This window comes from Macaca mulatta, chromosome 15, assembly GCF_049350105.2.
Source record: "Macaca mulatta isolate MMU2019108-1 chromosome 15, T2T-MMU8v2.0, whole genome shotgun sequence".
Classification (NCBI taxonomy): domain Eukaryota; kingdom Metazoa; phylum Chordata; class Mammalia; order Primates; family Cercopithecidae; genus Macaca; species Macaca mulatta.
In genome coordinates, this window is record NC_133420.1 from 63,973,246 (window position 1) to 63,990,701 (window position 17,456).

At 50.5% G+C, this 17,456-nt stretch overlaps 1 protein-coding gene across 3 annotated transcripts in view; it reads left to right on the forward strand.

Moving 5' to 3' along the window:
• Nucleotides 1-17,456, forward strand: part of TLN1 (talin 1) — a 34,862-nt gene that overhangs the window by 8,317 nt on the left and 9,089 nt on the right. For 2 of the 3 annotated variants that reach the window (XM_015117466.3, XM_077965732.1), the window contains exons 8-39: nt 919-979; nt 1,620-1,724; nt 2,041-2,196; nt 2,929-3,030; nt 3,326-3,402; nt 3,616-3,796; nt 3,982-4,095; nt 4,208-4,316; nt 4,552-4,760; nt 4,924-5,022; nt 6,039-6,206; nt 6,385-6,679; nt 7,572-7,738; nt 8,964-9,092; nt 9,267-9,383; nt 9,458-9,571; nt 9,772-9,906; nt 10,061-10,189; nt 10,921-11,023; nt 11,175-11,383; nt 12,102-12,221; nt 12,434-12,631; nt 12,832-12,971; nt 13,144-13,237; nt 13,340-13,429; nt 13,543-13,665; nt 15,418-15,561; nt 16,010-16,171; nt 16,414-16,554; nt 16,649-16,830; nt 17,002-17,134; nt 17,352-17,453. In XM_015117466.3, the coding sequence (XP_014972952.1) occupies nt 919-979; nt 1,620-1,724; nt 2,041-2,196; nt 2,929-3,030; nt 3,326-3,402; nt 3,616-3,796; nt 3,982-4,095; nt 4,208-4,316; nt 4,552-4,760; nt 4,924-5,022; nt 6,039-6,206; nt 6,385-6,679; nt 7,572-7,738; nt 8,964-9,092; nt 9,267-9,383; nt 9,458-9,571; nt 9,772-9,906; nt 10,061-10,189; nt 10,921-11,023; nt 11,175-11,383; nt 12,102-12,221; nt 12,434-12,631; nt 12,832-12,971; nt 13,144-13,237; nt 13,340-13,429; nt 13,543-13,665; nt 15,418-15,561; nt 16,010-16,171; nt 16,414-16,554; nt 16,649-16,830; nt 17,002-17,134; nt 17,352-17,453 (4,408 nt within the window). Of the gene's footprint in view, nt 1-918; nt 980-1,619; nt 1,725-2,040; nt 2,197-2,928; nt 3,031-3,325; nt 3,403-3,615; nt 3,797-3,981; nt 4,096-4,207; nt 4,317-4,551; nt 4,761-4,923; nt 5,023-5,426; nt 5,478-6,038; nt 6,207-6,384; nt 6,680-7,571; nt 7,739-8,963; nt 9,093-9,266; nt 9,384-9,457; nt 9,572-9,771; nt 9,907-10,060; nt 10,190-10,920; nt 11,024-11,174; nt 11,384-12,101; nt 12,222-12,433; nt 12,632-12,831; nt 12,972-13,143; nt 13,238-13,339; nt 13,430-13,542; nt 13,666-15,417; nt 15,562-16,009; nt 16,172-16,413; nt 16,555-16,648; nt 16,831-17,001; nt 17,135-17,351; nt 17,454-17,456 lie in introns of all 3 variants that reach the window. The other variant, XM_077965731.1, reaches the window with a different exon arrangement.

Here is a 17,456-nt window from a genome sequence, read left to right on the forward strand (position 1 = left end):
GTACCAGGGTTTGACTGACATAGGTACCCTTTTAGTTGCCATCATCCACTGTCTCTTCTCTACCTCTGGAATATGAATGTAGTTCAGTATCTCTGCCCCTACCCCCATCTCTGAAGCAAGCATGTCACTTTTTTTTGAGATTGTCTGAAGAATTTTGCTGCAGTAGCCAGAGGGAAACAGGGTAAAATTTTCCCTATAGGGAACGTGGGTTAAAAGTCTCACAAGCCTCATCTGCTGGTGTTTCTTGGAATGCAGAGTTTGGCGTGGCTTTCTCAGCTTCCTAAGTGCATGGTCATCCTTCTGGAAAGCTCTTTCTCGTCTTGGTTCCCTAAAATGGTGCTCTAGACCCACTTTCCCTCAGGGACTGAGCCTCTAACTTAATTTTCCTCAGTCCCTTTCCCTACAGGGAGAGACACAGGTTACGTTAAGAATTCATACTGGCCAGGCGCAGTGGCTCGTGCCTGTAATCCCAGCACTTTGGGAGACCGAGGCGGGCAGATCACCTGAGGTCGGGAGTTTGAGACCAGCCTGATCAACATGGAGAAACCCCATCTCTACTAAAAATACAAAATTAGCTGTGCGTGGTGGTGCATGACTGTAATCCCAGCTACTCAGGAGGCTGAGGCAGGAGATTCACTTGAACCTGGGAGGCAGAGGTTTTGGTGAGATGAGATCCTACTATTGCTCTCTAGCCTGGGCAACAAGAGCGAAACTCCATCTCAAAAAAAAAAAAGAAGAGTTTACACTAAGTCACCTCTATTTCAGAAGATAATCTAGACTCTATTCCCTAAGAGTCTGTTTTCTCCCCAAAGATAACACTGTCGTAGGTATTTCCTCATACCCCCAGGCCCACAGTTCATGGCCCACATGTCCCCTGATGCTGTCTACCACATGCTGACCCTCCCTTTTCTGGTGTAGCCTGAAGGACTTCCTGCCCAAGGAGTATGTGAAGCAGAAGGGAGAGCGTAAGATCTTCCAGGTGAATGTGGGTAGGGGAAAGTATTTGGGATGACCGCGGAGCTTTGCTGCTTAATCTTACTGACTAAATGGCCCCCCGCCTCCTCCCTGTCTCCCCTAACTCAGCTTTCACCCACCAGACTGTTATCCCACCTCACCTCTGCCAAGAAAGAAGATAACCTGGGCTTTTAGTCTCAGCTCCATCCCTGCTTTTGCTGTGCAATTCAGTTCAATATTCTTGTATTCTTTTATTTCTCTCTAATTTGGGATAACAGTATTTGCCCTGTGTAGGACTGATAGGAGGATCAAATGAGGTAGCATAATCTGAAATTACTGTGGAAGAGTACAGTCTTTGTCCATGTATAAGATGTTACCCCCTACTCTGAATACTCAGCCCAAAAGGCCTTCTCTTTGCCCTTCTGCTTCCGAACTCTGTTCATATCTCCAGAATGTCTACAAGTTCCTTGACTGTATCCCTCGACTCATTGCTTCTGCATAGCCCTTATCAGTCTCCATCCCGTTGCGGTCTCATTCTCATATCTTGCACTCCTCAACCTTTCCAGTCTCCCCATAATTCTCTCTTGTTGTAATTAGCATCCAACCTTAATTCCTTAGCTGTGATATTAAACTATTTGCTAAATTCTTCCCCGTTTTATGCTCAGGCACACAAGAATTGTGGGCAGATGAGTGAGATTGAGGCCAAGGTCCGCTACGTGAAGCTAGCCCGTTCTCTCAAGACTTACGGTGTCTCCTTCTTCCTGGTGAAGGTAGGTTATAGACCCTTTTCACTGCCCTCCTTGTTTCCCACTCTTGCCCTTTTCTGTCTCTGAAAGTCTCTGACCTTGCCCTCAGTCACATTTCCCACCATTCCCTAAGATTCCTCATTCTCTTCCTTGCTCTGACCTCATGAAAAACTGCCTGTCGTCAGCCCTCCACCACCATTTCCCTCCCTACTCTGCATTTTCCCTTGTCTATTAGCCCTCCGGGCCACCTCAACATCCCCTATGGCTGCAAGCTGATCTGATCATTCACCTCTCATTTGACCTCTGACCTGTAACACCAGCACCAACCTCTGCCTCATAGGAAAAAATGAAAGGGAAGAACAAGCTAGTGCCCAGGCTTCTGGGCATCACCAAGGAGTGTGTGATGCGAGTGGATGAGAAAACCAAGGAAGTGATCCAGGAGTGGAACCTCACCAACATCAAACGCTGGGCTGCCTCTCCCAAAAGCTTCACCCTGGTGAGTCTGGGGACTCCAACAAGGAAGTGCTTTGGGAGTTTCAGAAAAGGGGCAGCTGCAGAGGTCTTTTCCCTCTCTTGGGGTAAGTATACTGAGTATTACTCCAGAAAAAAAGGAGGTTAGAGTAGATAGAGAATCTTCCTCTGGGAGAGTGTGAGGCTTAAATGAAATGGGTGACGGACTTATTCTTTAAAATCAGCAGAACAAAAATCTCATCAGCAAACTGAGATCACTGGAATTCTTGGGGGGTTGGTGAAAGGAAAAATGTGATAACCTCCCTGTTGCAGCAGCAGCTATGTACAGTGAATTTTTGACTTTATATTATAGGGTTATGAATTGAAAACTGATACCAACTTGATAAAGTACCCCAATGACAGAAATAGAAATTATAGGAAATGCTGTTTTTTCCCTTTTGGATACTGCAGCCAACCTTAAAGTGTGGCCATTTAATGCCAAATATTATATCCTCCCAATTTTATCATCAGAGCAAAAATAAGAGACTTCCTAAATATGTATTTGAAACCATGTAGTGTAGAGGCCACTCCTCAGAAGTAAAAAATTTCCCTCCAAGGAGGAAAATAAAGAGGAGGTTCAAGAAAGGTGGGCATCTTCCAAGAGGGCTGTTGCACGGGAAGGCATCTCATCAGCTCAACCTTGGGTCTCCCATCCTAGCCATTTCCATCCTGGATAGATTAGAGCTTTGCCACTGAGTCCGCCACCTTGTCACCCTAGGATTTTGGAGATTACCAAGATGGCTACTACTCAGTACAGACAACTGAAGGGGAGCAGATTGCACAGCTCATTGCTGGCTACATTGATATCATCCTGAAGAAGGTGAGCACTGCCTGCCCCAGCCTTCCCCTTATCTCCCCTTGCCCTCCCCACAAGCCAGTCCTTTAGAAATGGGCACTCAGAATGCTTGAACCTGGGAGGCGAAGGTTGCAATAAGCCGAGATCATACCTCTGCACTTCAGCCTGGGTGACAGAGCCCTTTTTTGTCAAAAAAACAAAAAATGAAATGGGCACGTAGCTTCTGGAAAATGGCTGGTTGTGGAAACAAGAGGCTGCCTTTTCTCCACTTCCCTCTTCTTTAAGTATCCCAACTCTTGTTCCTTTTTTCTTCCTACAGAAAAAAAGCAAGGATCACTTTGGGCTGGAAGGAGATGAGGAGTCTACTATGCTGGAGGACTCAGTGTCCCCCAAAAAGTACGAAGGGAGTTGGGCTGATCCCATTTCCCAGGGGTAGAGAAGGCAAGGCCTGACTCTAAGGACTCTTGGGAGGTGGGGAGTCCTTAGAATGGTTATTTAACTAGTTGCAGGCTGTAGTGAAACCTCACACACCTGCAAAGGTCGTGTAACCGGGTGGGAGGGGTAGAGATGAGGAGTCCTCTGTGAGCTCAATAGTTCACCCCTCTACAGGTCAACAGTCCTGCAGCAGCAGTACAACCGGGTAGGGAAAGTGGAGCATGGCTCTGTGGCCCTGCCTGCCATCATGCGCTCTGGAGCCTCTGGTCCTGAGAATTTCCAGGTGGGCAGCATGCCCCCTGCCCAGCAGCAGATTACCAGCGGCCAGATGCACCGAGGACACATGCCTCCTCTGGTAAGTGTCCTATGTCTACCATGGTGCCAGGGCCCTTCTCTCACCCTCAGCTGGGCTGAGCCAGGAGTTAGGCAGTCTTTTCCCAGGTCCCTATTTGTATTCTCTCCCTAGCCCATGGTTCTCTTTTACCTTCTCTTTTCTCCAAACATCCATTCCAGTCCCTGTTTCTCCCCATTTGTCTTTAGACTTCGGCCCAGCAGGCACTCACTGGAACCATTAACTCCAGCATGCAGGCCGTGCAGGCTGCCCAGGCCACCCTGGATGACTTTGACACTCTGCCACCTCTTGGCCAGGATGCTGTAAGTATGGGATGGAGGAGAGGCCCGTGGTACTGAAGCTGAGACTCCAAGGGATAGGGATGAGGTGAACCAAACCAGGGCAGATCCTGAGGTCTTTTCCTCTCTCTTTCAGGCCTCTAAGGCCTGGCGTAAGAACAAGATGGATGAATCAAAGCATGAGATCCACTCTCAGGTAGATGCCATCACAGCTGGTACTGCGTCTGTGGTGAACCTGACAGCAGGTAGGCCGGATGCTAGCTTCCGGGTGTGTGATGGGGAGAGAGGATGCGAGTGTGCACAGGCATGCATGTGACTGGCTTCGTGTATGACTGTGCCTTGACTCATTGTGGAAGGGACTGTGTGTGTGCGTCTCTCCGTGGACGTGTGTGTGACTAACTGGGTGTGACTTTGCTCCTTCCCCAGCCCTTTGTCTGGCCTGCCCGTCTCTCATGTTCCTCTTTCTCCTTTTCCCCTTAGGGGACCCTGCTGAGACAGACTATACCGCAGTGGGCTGTGCAGTCACCACAATCTCCTCCAACCTGACGGAGATGTCCCGTGGGGTGAAGCTGCTGGCTGCCTTGCTGGAGGACGAAGGCGGCAGTGGCCGGCCGCTGTTGCAGGCAGCAAAGGGCCTTGCGGGGGCAGTGTCAGAACTGCTGCGCAGTGCGCAACCAGCCAGTGCTGAGGTCAGGGGCCACAGGGTTGGGCTAGGGCGGAGACAGGGTTCAAGCCCAAAGAGAAGGGACAATCCAAGCCACAGGATGGAAACCTGGGTCCCATGGGCCTGTGAGATGCACAGGCATGTGGGCAGGGATTGGGCAGCTTCTGACTGGTGTTCACTCTCCACAGCCCCGTCAGAACCTGCTGCAAGCAGCTGGGAACGTGGGCCAGGCCAGTGGGGAGCTGTTGCAACAAATTGGGGAAAGTGATACTGACCCCCACTTCCAGGTTGGTGACTTACCCAACCCGCCAGAACCCCAGAATCTAGGAAGTAACTTCTGCTCCTGAATCTAGTTCCTAGTCCTGGCTTCTATGAATTGACCCCTAAAAACCAATATGATCCTCTATTTCCGGGGGATGATACTGGTAGCTTCTGATCTCTCTTTTAGGGGTTAGAATTCAGAACCTCTGAATCCAAACTTAACCTGCTGGTTTACTATTGGCCCTCATTTATTCTTTAGCCCCTTGTCATCTTTTCCCTCTCTTCCCCATACATAGCCCTTGCCCCAACTTGAGGACCCCCACAATGCTATAGACCATGCCACCCTGAGGATAGTGTTCCTCTAGCTCTCCCCCTTCCCACTCCATGCCAATATCCTCAGCTGACTTTTCACCCTGGATTTCCCGTGCAGATATGTGCATCCGGAGGGGCTGGGGTTCGATCTCCCCCCGATTCCCCTACGGTAACAGCCTCTGGCCTGGGCCTTCCCAGCTTTGTCCTCTCTGAGCCGCATACACTCGTTTCTGTACTTCTCCCTCAGCCTCCTAGGGGACCAGAACTTGGTGGGAGATGAAGAGGCCTGGCGAAGGCAGGCTTTGGGAAATGGGATCAGGTAGGGTAGTACAGGGACTTGCTCCCAAGATTCCAGGATGACCACTTCCAATCCAAGATCAAGAAGTGGAGTAAAGAAGCTGGGGGTGAAGGGATCCCAGGAGATACCTCCTCTCCTCACCCCATTGTAACAGCGCCACCCCGTTCTTTCCCCATCATCATCGAGTGTATCCGCCTCATGTGTGTCTCCATTTGGTGTAGGCTGTATTTCTCTCGGTGTGGGTTTGTTCTTCAGTGGAGGTTCTGTCCTGCTGGGTGCTCAGGGCAGTGGCTCGGGGTAGATTCTGATTGCTTCTGCGTGTGCTCTCCTTTGATTGGATTAATGGGAATAATGAAGCAGCTTACGCCTCTGAGAAGTGTCTGTGAATCCCAAGCCTGATCTCAGGTCATGCTAACTGCTGTTTTCTTACAGGATGTGCTAATGCAGCTCGCCAAAGCTGTGGCAAGTGCTGCAGCTGCCCTGGTCCTCAAGGCCAAGAGTGTGGCCCAGCGGACAGAGGACTCAGGACTTCAGACCCAAGTTATTGCTGCAGCAACACAGTGTGCCCTGTCTACTTCCCAACTAGTGGCCTGTACTAAGGTGAGCCCCAAAGGTTGCTCTAGTCTGTGCTGAGGGGTGATACTACCACACACATGTGAGCCTCTCATTTTATTTCTTTGGCTCTGGAGGCCTCCTCACTCATCTCAGTTACTGCTATGAGCAGCACACTCTACTTCCTTTCCCTTGCCTACATCTCTGACATTCACTTTACCTACAGGTGGTGGCACCTACAATCAGCTCACCTGTCTGCCAAGAACAACTGGTGGAGGCTGGACGACTGGTAGCCAAAGCCGTGGAGGGCTGTGTGTCTGCTTCCCAGGCAGCTACAGAGGATGGGCAACTGTTGCGAGGGGTAGGAGCAGCAGCCACAGCTGTCACCCAGGCCCTGAATGAGCTGCTGCAGCATGTGAAGGCCCATGCCACAGGGGCTGGGCCTGCTGGCCGTTATGACCAGGCCACTGACACCATCCTTACTGTCACTGAGAACATCTTTAGCTCCATGGGTGATGCTGGTAAGACACCCACCCCCAGGAAAACAAAAAACCCCACCAGGGTTCCCTAAGCCCACTGGACATCATCCCCTTGCGGACCCAACCACTTTACCCCAAGAAACTCAGCACAGTGTGGGCTTGCCAGCCACACAACCATAGGCTCATCATTAAAGCTCTCTGAACCCTCTGCTTCCTCTTCTGTAAAAGGAATATTAGGCCGGGCGCAGTGGCTCAAGCCTGTAATCCCAGCACTTTGGGAGGCCAAGACGGGCGGATCACGAGGTCAGGAGATCGAGACCATCCTGGCTAACACGGTGAAACCCCGTCTCTACTAAAAATACAAAAAAAACTAGCCGGGCGAGGTGGCGGGCGCCTGTAGTCCCAGCTACTCGGGAGGCTGAGGCAGGAGAATGGCGTGAACCTGGGAGGCGGAGCTTGCAGTGAGCTGAGATCCGGCCACTACACTCCAGCCTGGGCGACAGAGCGAGACTCCGTCTCAAAAAAAAAAAAAAAAAAGGAATATTAAGTTCTCTACCTTCCCTGGAGCATTTAAAGAATATACCAAAGTATGCACAAAAATATATAGAAAGTGGCATGAAAGTGGTATAGCCTTCCCTACTGTACCCCTGACCCCAAAAGTTTTCAGAGAGTGTCTCGTCTTCTCAAGGCTACTGACTGAAAATACCCATTGGAGACTGTCCTCCCATAAGAACCCACTGGAGAATCTGTTTTTCTCAAGATCCTAAACGCAGAAAAAAACCCCAAAGAAATCATGCAAGAGCTTTTGGCAGTCTCTTTTCTGTCCCTAAAGCCCCCGTCTACCTTGTCTACACCACTTTTCCCCACCTTTGTCCCCACCCCTGACACCTCAGTATCTCTGGCTTCCTTGCCTGACTATGCCCTGTGCTCTCAGGGGAGATGGTGCGACAGGCCCGCATCCTGGCCCAAGCCACATCTGACTTGGTCAATGCCATCAAGGCTGATGCTGAGGGGGAAAGTGATCTGGAGAACTCCCGCAAGCTCTTAAGTGCTGCCAAGATCCTAGCTGATGCCACAGCCAAGATGGTAGAGGCTGCCAAGGTACAAAGTCTTCTGTGCACACCCCCAGACTGGGCCCTGGAGGGAAGTACAGAGGTCCAGATGGTCACCCTCATCTGATAGGGGAGACCCAGGAAAAGCAGAAAATACAAGAGGACAAGTAGAGGAGCACTCAGGAAGTGAATGAGCCCTAAGGCTGCGGGTGAGCCATGGCCCAGGTTTTTTTTTTTTTTTTTTTTTTTTAAAAGAGGTAGTCTCACTATGTTGCCCAGGCTTGTCTCAAACTCTTGGACTCAAGTGATCCTCCCACCTTGGCCTCCCAAAGTGTTGGGATTACAGGCGTGAGCCACCGCACCTGGCCTAAAATTATTTTTTAATTGACATAATTTTACATATTCATGAGGTACACAGTGACATTTAAATACATACATAGTAATCAGATCAGAGTAATTAACATAGCCAGCATTTATCCAAATATTTATCATTTGTGTTGGGAACATTCAGTATTCTCCAACTATTTGAGACTATATAATATATTATTCTTAATTTTAGTCATCCTACAGTAGTGTAGAACGCTAGAACTTACTCCTGTCTAGCTGTAATTTTGTGTCCTTTAATAAATCTCTCCCATTCCTCTGTAGTAGGCAACCGGATCCTTTTTCTTTAAGTCCAAGGTCTTCTATTCCTATTTTTACCTTCTTTGCTGCTAGCCTGCCTGGGATTCCTCTCCTTCTTGGTCTCCCCTGTGAATACACATAGGCATTCAGTCTCCGGGGCCTCTGCTGCCAGCCGTACAGAGAAAGACAAGGCAGTAGGACACTGAGACACCAGGATGCAGAGAACCATCAGAAAGAAGCCCAGATGATTCCTAGGCCCCCTGGGCTCTGGGGCTTTTCAGTTGGCAGGAGTAAGCAGGTCCCCTGCTTTAGTATTCCTGAGATGCCTGCTCTAAACTGAGTCCTCCTTTGCCCAGGGAGCCCCCCTACTCACCTCACTCATGTGTGGTATTCCCCAAGGAGGGGAAGGCAAAACAATTCCACCTTAAGAAAGGATTTCAGCATCCAGTGGGAATCCTAGCCCCCTGAGATTTCCCACTGACCTTCATGAGGCAGCTCCTCTCAAAGGTGATTGTTTTTTGGTGGGGCCAGTTAGAGATGACTTCAGGAAAATACGTGAATTTTAAACCGAGTCTAGAGAAGTGAGAGAGGAGCTTCTTTAGGATCCACAGGAGAGCTGGGTGATGACTCTCTTTCCACCTCTCCCACAGGGAGCAGCCGCCTACCCTGACAGTGAGGAGCAGCAGCAGCGGCTGCGGGAGGCAGCTGAGGGGCTGCGCATGGCCACCAATGCAGCCGCGCAGAATGCCATCAAGAAAAAGCTGGTGCAGCGCCTGGAGGTGAGGCTGAGTTTCACCAGGAGCAAGAGAGAATGTGGGTGCTGTGGGAGGCATTAACTGGAAGGGAGGTGCGGAGAGTAAGTTCATATGTCCTTGGGGCATAGCCTGGGCAAGGTAGGCCAGGGACTGGGCATGGAAATCCATGGGCTTGGTCTGACTACTCTGTCTTCACAGCATGCAGCCAAGCAGGCTGCAGCCTCAGCCACACAGACCATCGCTGCAGCTCAGCATGCAGCCTCTACCCCCAAGGCCTCTGCCGGCCCCCAGCCCCTGCTGGTGCAGAGCTGCAAGGTAAAACTCTAGGAAGCGTGTGGGAGTGGGAAGAGGGAGACTTGTGCGTCTCTTATGACATTTTTCACCTACAGGCAGTGGCAGAGCAGATTCCGCTGCTGGTGCAGGGCGTCCGAGGAAGCCAAGCCCAGCCTGACAGCCCCAGCACTCAGCTTGCCCTCATTGCTGCCAGCCAGAGCTTCCTGCAGGCAAGGCACCCTCTCCGCACTTCTCTGACCTGACCTTCCCACCTTTCTAAGCCTCCGTCTCCCATAGTTTGAATCTCTGCCAACAGCCTCTTTCCCAATACCAAGCCCCAGTGTTCCCTACGTCTTGATCATCATCAGTCCTTGTACCCAAGCCCAGAGGGAGGATGGCACGCTTCATCCACCTGCCTATTCCCCAACAGCCAGGTGGGAAGATGGTGGCAGCTGCAAAGGCCTCAGTGCCAACGATTCAGGACCAGGCTTCAGCCATGCAGCTGAGTCAGTGTGCCAAGAACCTGGGCACCGCGCTGGCTGAACTCCGGACAGCTGCCCAGAAGGTATGGAAGCTGGTTGTGGCTTTGGAAGATGAGGCTGGAGTCCTGTAATGAGAGGAAATCTGTGCAGAATAACCCGATACATGGATAATTGTGTGATCAGAGGCATTGGTGAGACACAGCAGGACCTCCTACACCCAAAACCCCTTTCTTATAGGCTCAGGAAGCATGTGGACCTTTGGAGATGGATTCTGCCCTGAGTTTGGTACAGAATCTAGAGAAAGATCTACAGGAAGTGAAGGCAGCGGCTCGAGATGGCAAGCTTAAACCCTTACCTGGGGAGACAGTAAGTATGTTTAAGACCTCATTCTTACTCAAATCCTAAAGTCTTCCTTCCCCTCCGTGCCCCAGAGCTGCTCAAAACCTTTCCTCCCTCCCTCCCTCCCTTCCTTCCTTCCTTCCTTCCTTCCTTTTTTATATTCTTTCTTTCTGTCGTTTCTTTTTCTTTTCTCTTTCTCTCCTTCCTTCCTTCCTTCTCTTTCTTTCTTTCTCCTTCTCTTGTTTCTCCTTCCTTCCTTGTTTCTTCCTTCCTTTCTTTCTTCCTTCCTCTCTTTTTCATTTCCTTTCCTTTCCCTTCTTTCCTTTCCTCTTTCCTTTTCTCTTTTCTTTTTCTTTCTTTTATTTCTTTTTTTTTCTTGATGGAGTCTCGCTCTGTCGCCTAAACTGTAGTGCAGTTGTGCAATCTCAGCTCACTGCAACCTCCACCTCCCGGGTTCAAGCCATTCTCCTGCCTTAGCCTCTTGAGTAGCTGGGATTACAGGCATGCGCCACCATGCCTGGCTAATTTTTGTATTTTTAGTAGAGATGGGGTTTCGCCATGTTGCCCAGGCTGGTCTTGAACTCCTGACCTCAGCTGATCCACCTGCCTCGGCCTCCCAAAGTGCTAGGATTATAGGTGTGGGCCATCGCACCCAGCCCAAAACCTTTATTTAAATTGCCACCTGTCCCCAAGTACCTTCTCAGGTTCCTTCTCACCTCCTCCTTTCTCAAGTCCAGTTCTTCCCCCTTCATCCTTAGATGGAGAAGTGTGCCCAGGACCTGGGCAACAGCACCAAAGCCGTGAGCTCCGCCATCGCCCAGCTACTGGGAGAGGTTGCCCAGGGCAATGAGAATTATGCAGGTATGTGGGCAGAGGGCCAGGCATGGGGCATATTGTGAGGGAGGTAGGAAAATGGGAGCTGGATGAGGGATGGGACTGACAGAGGAAACCACTGGAATCAGGGCCTGGCAATGAAGGCAACTTCCTTTCCCTCTTCTCCTCATCTCCCCAGGTATTGCAGCTCGGGATGTGGCAGGTGGGCTTCGGTCACTGGCCCAGGCCGCTAGGGGAGTTGCTGCACTGACGTCAGATCCTGCAGTGCAGGCCATTGTACTTGACACGGCCAGTGATGTGCTGGACAAAGCTAGCAGCCTTATTGAGGAGGCGAAAAAGGCAGCTGGCCATCCAGGGGACCCTGAGAGCCAGCAGCGGCTTGCCCAGGTCAGGTATTGGGGAGGGGCCGCTCCCTCCCTCTCCCTCTCCCCCAGGTTCCTTCATAAGGCCCACCCTGATTGAGGCCAAAGCTTCTAAGCCTCGTCTGCACTGACAGAGCGATGTCTTCTCGTGTCTGCTCTTGAGAGCCCCTCTGTGGATTCCACCCTTATGTTCTCTTGGTCTTTTATTTATTTTATTTTATTTTATTTTTTGAGATGGAGTTTCGCTCTTGCCCAGGCTGGAGTGCAATGGCGCAATCTTGGCTCACTTCAATCTCCACCTCCTGGGTTCAAGTGATTCTCCTGCCTCAGCCTCCCTAGTAGCTGGGACTGCAGGCACGTACCACCACACCCAGCTAATTTTTGTATTTTTTTTAGTAGAGAAAGGGCTTCACCATGTTGGTCAGGATGGTCTCGATCTCTTGACCTTGTGATCCGCCCGCCTCGACCTCACATAGTGCCGGGATTACAGGCGTCAGCCACCGTGCCCAGCCCTCTTGGTCTTGTAGAAGTGTCTCAGTTGGATTCAGTCATGGGCCAAGCTAAACACCAAGTTTGGGGAAGTTTAATTACTGTCACTTGAAAGCCTTACCTCAGCCTGTTCACCTACAATGCTTTTTTCACTTTCAGAGGCAGTAGAGCTAGTCATCTCCCAGGTCGCATGAATGGAGGCGATCACTCAAATTTTTTTCACTTGGGTAACCCTGTCTCCTTTCTCACCCCAGGTGGCTAAAGCAGTGACCCAGGCTCTGAACCGCTGTGTCAGCTGCCTACCTGGCCAGCGCGATGTGGATAATGCCCTGAGGGCAGTTGGAGATGCCAGCAAGCGACTCCTGAGTGACTCGGTAGGAGGACAGTAGGGGGTGGGGGAACGTACGAGTCAAAGAATGCCAGGCCTCTCCTTCTTCCCTCTCGGTTGTCCTTTGACCCTGACTTCCCAGATCTGTCCCCTGTCATTACTCCCAGGCTATGTGCCCACCTTTTCAGCCCTCCTTTACGAAACTTCTCCCTGCATCATTCCCCATTCTTCTCTCTGACTTCCCCTCTCACCCTGCAGCTTCCTCCTAGCACTGGGACATTTCAAGAAGCTCAGAGCCGGTTGAATGAAGCGGCTGCTGGGCTGAATCAGGCAGCCACAGAACTGGTGCAGGCCTCTCGGGGAACCCCTCAGGACCTGGCTCGAGCCTCAGGCCGATTTGGACAGGACTTCAGCACCTTCCTGGAAGCGGGTGTGGAGATGGCAGGCCAGGCTCCGGTATGAAGAGGCAGAGGGTCTGGTTGAATGGTTCCCACTAAGGGTTAGATAGGAGGCAGTTGGGTGACCAGTCCTGACTTGCTCCTGGCTCCCTTCCCTCCCCAGTCTCTAGCACTACTTGAGTGTCTGGGAAAGAAGATCCCTTTTAGAGACAGATAAGAAAGGACAGGACAATGCATTGACCTTGTCAACTTCAACAGAGCCAGGAGGACCGAGCCCAAGTTGTGTCCAACTTGAAGGGCATCTCCATGTCTTCAAGCAAACTTCTTCTGGCTGCCAAGGCCCTGTCCACGGACCCTGCTGCCCCTAACCTCAAGAGTCAGCTGGCTGCAGCTGCCAGGTAAATAGTTACTGACATGCCCAGCCCTGGACTGTGTGAGAGAGACTGGGAAGCAGGCAGTTCATGAGAGCTTCCTGGCTTAAGAGTGGCTATAGGCAAAAGATAAATACTTATATAGGACCCAGAAATGATGACCTATTCACGTATTCACTCAACTTTCTGTCCCTCCCAGGGCAGTAACTGACAGTATCAATCAGCTCATCACTATGTGCACCCAGCAGGCACCCGGCCAGAAGGAGTGTGATAATGCCCTGCGGGAATTGGAGGTAGGCACATGGCAGGCTGATGGCATTGAGGTTGAGGGAAGTGTTCTGGTTTTGGGTCTGAGGGAGGTGTCTTGGATCTCACTTTGCCCTTCCCCTACACAGACAGTCCGGGAACTCCTGGAGAACCCAGTCCAGCCCATCAATGACATGTCCTACTTTGGTTGCCTGGACAGTGTAATGGAGAACTCAAAGGTCAGCACAGCCAGGAACTCGGAGGAGAGAGGGCAGTAGGATGGAGCTAACCAGATGCTGCCCTGGGGTTCTGAGAACACGCTGTGACTCCCCTGATGTCCTCTGTTCCTCAGGTGCTGGGCGAGGCTATGACTGGCATCTCCCAAAATGCCAAGAATGGAAATCTGCCAGAGTTTGGAGAGGCCATTTCCACAGCCTCAAAGGCACTTTGTGGCTTCACAGAGGCAGCTGCACAGGTTATTTTCCTGAGATGGGTTCCTTGAATGGCCCCTACTTTCTTTACCCTGTCTCCTCTCAGCCTGACATATCTGTAGATAAATCAAGAAGTTTATGTTTGCAAAGCCAGCTCTGTGGTATCTGGGTTGTCCTTCTGAAGTGGAGACACTTGTCAGCAATTACTGAACATCAACAGTTCTGATTGCTGTAATTCCTGAACCCTGGTACTTTGGTTAGGATTACACTGCCCAACCATGAGGCCTTTTCCAGCTGGCTTTCTCAAAATATACTAATTAGCTTATACAAACCATTTTTTCATCTAATTACTACTTTTTTTTTTTTTTTTTGAGATGGAGTCTCGCTCTGTTGCCCAGGCTGGAGTGCAGTGGCCGTGATCTCCGCCCACTGCAAGCTCTGCCTCCCAGGTTCATGCCATTCTCCTGCCCCAGCTTCCTAAGTAGCTGGGACTACAGGCACTTGCCACCACGCCTGGCTAATTTTTTGTATTTTTTTTTTTAGTAGAGACGGGGTTTCACCATGTCAGCCAGGATGGTTTCGATCTCCTGACCTCATGATCTGCCCGCCTCGGTCTCCCAAAGTGCTGGGATTACAGGCGTGAGCCACCGTGCCCGGCTGTAATGACTACTTTCTTAAAATAGTACTAGTGACAAAATTTCTAGTTACTTGAGTCATCACTTAACTTTGCCTTTTTCCACATTATCAAGTATAAAACTACCTATTAACTCTAAAGTATTTTGCTTTAGTATATGAATCCTTAAAACAAACTGGCATGAGAGTTCGCCTCAGACTGTTTTCCCTGAAAGCCTACCATCCTAGCCCTCCATCTCCACCACCTCCCTGTGCCCTGTCAGAATGGGTCCCTTGCTCTAAGTGGCTTGAGTTTTTTTTTGTTTTTTTTTTTTTGGTTTTTTGTTTGTTTGTTTTTGTTTGTTTGCTTTTTGAGATGGAGTCTCACTCTGTCGCCAGGCTGGAGTGCAGAGGCACAATCTCGGCTCACTGCAACCTCCGCCTCCCGGGTTCAAGAGATTCTCCTACCTCAGCCTCCCAAGTAGTTGGGACTACAGGTGTGCACCACCACACCCGCCTAATTTTTGTATTTTTAGTAAGAGGGGGTTTCACTAAACCTCTTTGTTGTTTGTTTGTTTGTTTTTTCCCCCAACTTGTGAAAATGCATAGAGGAAAAAGCAAAGCTAATGTGTATTGATTGAAGTATGAATCAAACATTAGGATGTTGTTTCCATCATAAAAACGGCTTTTTAATCCCTCCCTTCCCTTTCCAAAAATACCTGCTGCATGGAGGTGCTGTAAATGTGAATTAGCCTAATAATCTTCATCAGTTTTGAACTGTCTTTAAAAGAGGCTTTGCTTGTGTGCACGAAGGTGTATATTTGTATTTCACTCTTAAATTTTTTACTGCTACTTAAAGTAAGCCATACCTTTTACTCAAAGACCCAGCATACACAAACATATCTAAATAGAGATTTGATAAAAACCCTTGTTATATAGTTTTCCTTTTGATTAACTTTTTTAATCTTCTGAAATGCTTGAATATACTTAATGAAACAGGAGAGTATTTTTTTTCTTCTTTACAGTATAACCATAGTTTGCTAATGTATCTCCACTCATGGAGAACTCTGAAAAATAAGCCCTGTTCTCTAAACTTACCTCTGCTCTCTTTTGTCCCTGCTATCACTATTCATTTCCCACCTGCAATCTTTATTCCTCACCCCAACCCCCTTTTCTCTTCCTAGGCTGCATATCTGGTTGGTGTCTCTGACCCCAATAGTCAAGCTGGACAGCAAGGGCTGGTGGAGCCCACACAGTTTGCCCGTGCAAACCAGGCAATTCAGATGGCCTGCCACAGTTTGGGAGAGCCTGGCTGTACCCAGGCCCAGGTAACTCAAGGGAATAGGGACCACAGGCAAGTCTGGGAAAGGGCAGACCAACCCCGTGGAGTAGAGGGAGGTGAGGCATGTGGGAAAGAAGGCAGGGACCCATCTCTGACCTTGCACACATGGCTTCTCTTTGAGTAACTATCTTTTTCTGCCATGGGTCTCATCATTTTTCAGTTACTGCTAAATTCACAACTTCTCTGTAGATGTTCGAGCTTACTCTCCCACCAGCCCTCTTATGGCTTCTCCGTTAGTATGTCTTTCCTCTCCCATGCCCAGTTCATCTTTGGGTGTCTCTGTCTCCTAGATCTTGACTTTTCAGGTGACTCTGTTTTTCCTGTTTTGACTCCCCAGGGTATTGCTCTCCATCCTCTGACCCTAAAATGGCTCCTCCTTGGGTATGTACACCTCCTTCCTGCCCTCATTGTGGCTCTTCCACGTGTCTCCTCAGGTGCTCTCCGCAGCCACCATTGTGGCCAAACACACCTCTGCACTGTGTAACAGCTGTCGCCTGGCTTCTGCCCGTACCGCCAATCCTACTGCCAAGCGCCAGTTTGTACAGTCAGCCAAGGAGGTGGCCAACAGCACAGCTAATCTTGTCAAGACCATCAAGGTTCCCAGTGCTTGAATTCCCAGCCTCTCCCTGACCTGTCCGATCTTCTCTCCCGAGTCCCCCAGTTATTCTCTGAGGCCTTCTACCAAATCCCTTCTGCCTGAGCCCAAACTCTTTCTATCCAGACTGACCCCCTAGCCTCTCCCCAAATCCTTTAAGTCCTGGGAAGGAGACCTGGACTTCACTTCCTATACCCCCTATGCCTGCATCCCAAGTCCTGAGAGCCTCTCTGTCACTTCTAGGCGCTAGATGGGGCCTTCACAGAGGAGAACCGTGCCCAGTGCCGAGCAGCAACAGCCCCTCTGCTGGAGGCTGTGGACAATCTGAGTGCCTTTGCGTCCAACCCTGAGTTCTCCAGCATTCCTGCCCAGATCAGCCCTGAGGTGAGGCGATGTGAAGGGGGACCTGACAGGCCAGCTTATCACCTCATCTTCCAGGGAATCCTGAGACTTACCTTCCTGCCTCCCCTCTCCCCAGGGTCGGGCTGCCATGGAGCCCATTGTGATATCTGCCAAGACAATGTTAGAGAGTGCTGGGGGACTCATCCAGACAGCCCGGGCCCTCGCAGTCAATCCCCGGGACCCCCCGAGCTGGTCAGTGCTGGCCGGCCACTCCCGTACTGTCTCAGACTCCATCAAGAAGCTAATTACAAGCATGAGGTACTGAGGGGTGGAGAACCAGTGTGGCTGGGGGGCACACATTGTGGCAGAATGGAGGATGGGCACTTAAGTGCAATTAGATGGGATGGTGTTGGGAGGATATAGGGGAAGGATAGGCTGGCCTTGCACTAGGGGATGTTCTTGGTGTTGGAGCCCCTGATGTGTCTGCAGGGACAAGGCTCCAGGGCAGCTGGAGTGTGAAGCGGCCATTGCAGGTCTGAACAGTTGTCTACGGGACCTAGACCAGGCTTCCCTCGCTGCAGTCAGCCAGCAGCTTGCTCCCCGTGAGGGAATCTCTCAAGAGGTGAGGGGGAGAGGGTTATCTGGAAAGATGTGTCTAGGAAGAGAAATGTCATACTCAAAGAAGCTGGGGGATCATGGAGTGGCTTCTTAGGGACATCAAAGGGCTAGGATGTGCCAAGGAGGGTTAGGGTATTCAGTATGAAAGGAAGAGCAGTCCTGTGTAGCCAGAGGGTCCTATTGCAGGTCACGATCAGGGCTAAAGTCCACTTCCTCCCCAGGCCTTGCACACTCAGATGCTCACTGCAGTACAAGAGATCTCCCATCTCATTGAGCCACTGGCCAATGCTGCCCGGGCTGAAGCCTCCCAGCTGGGACACAAGGTA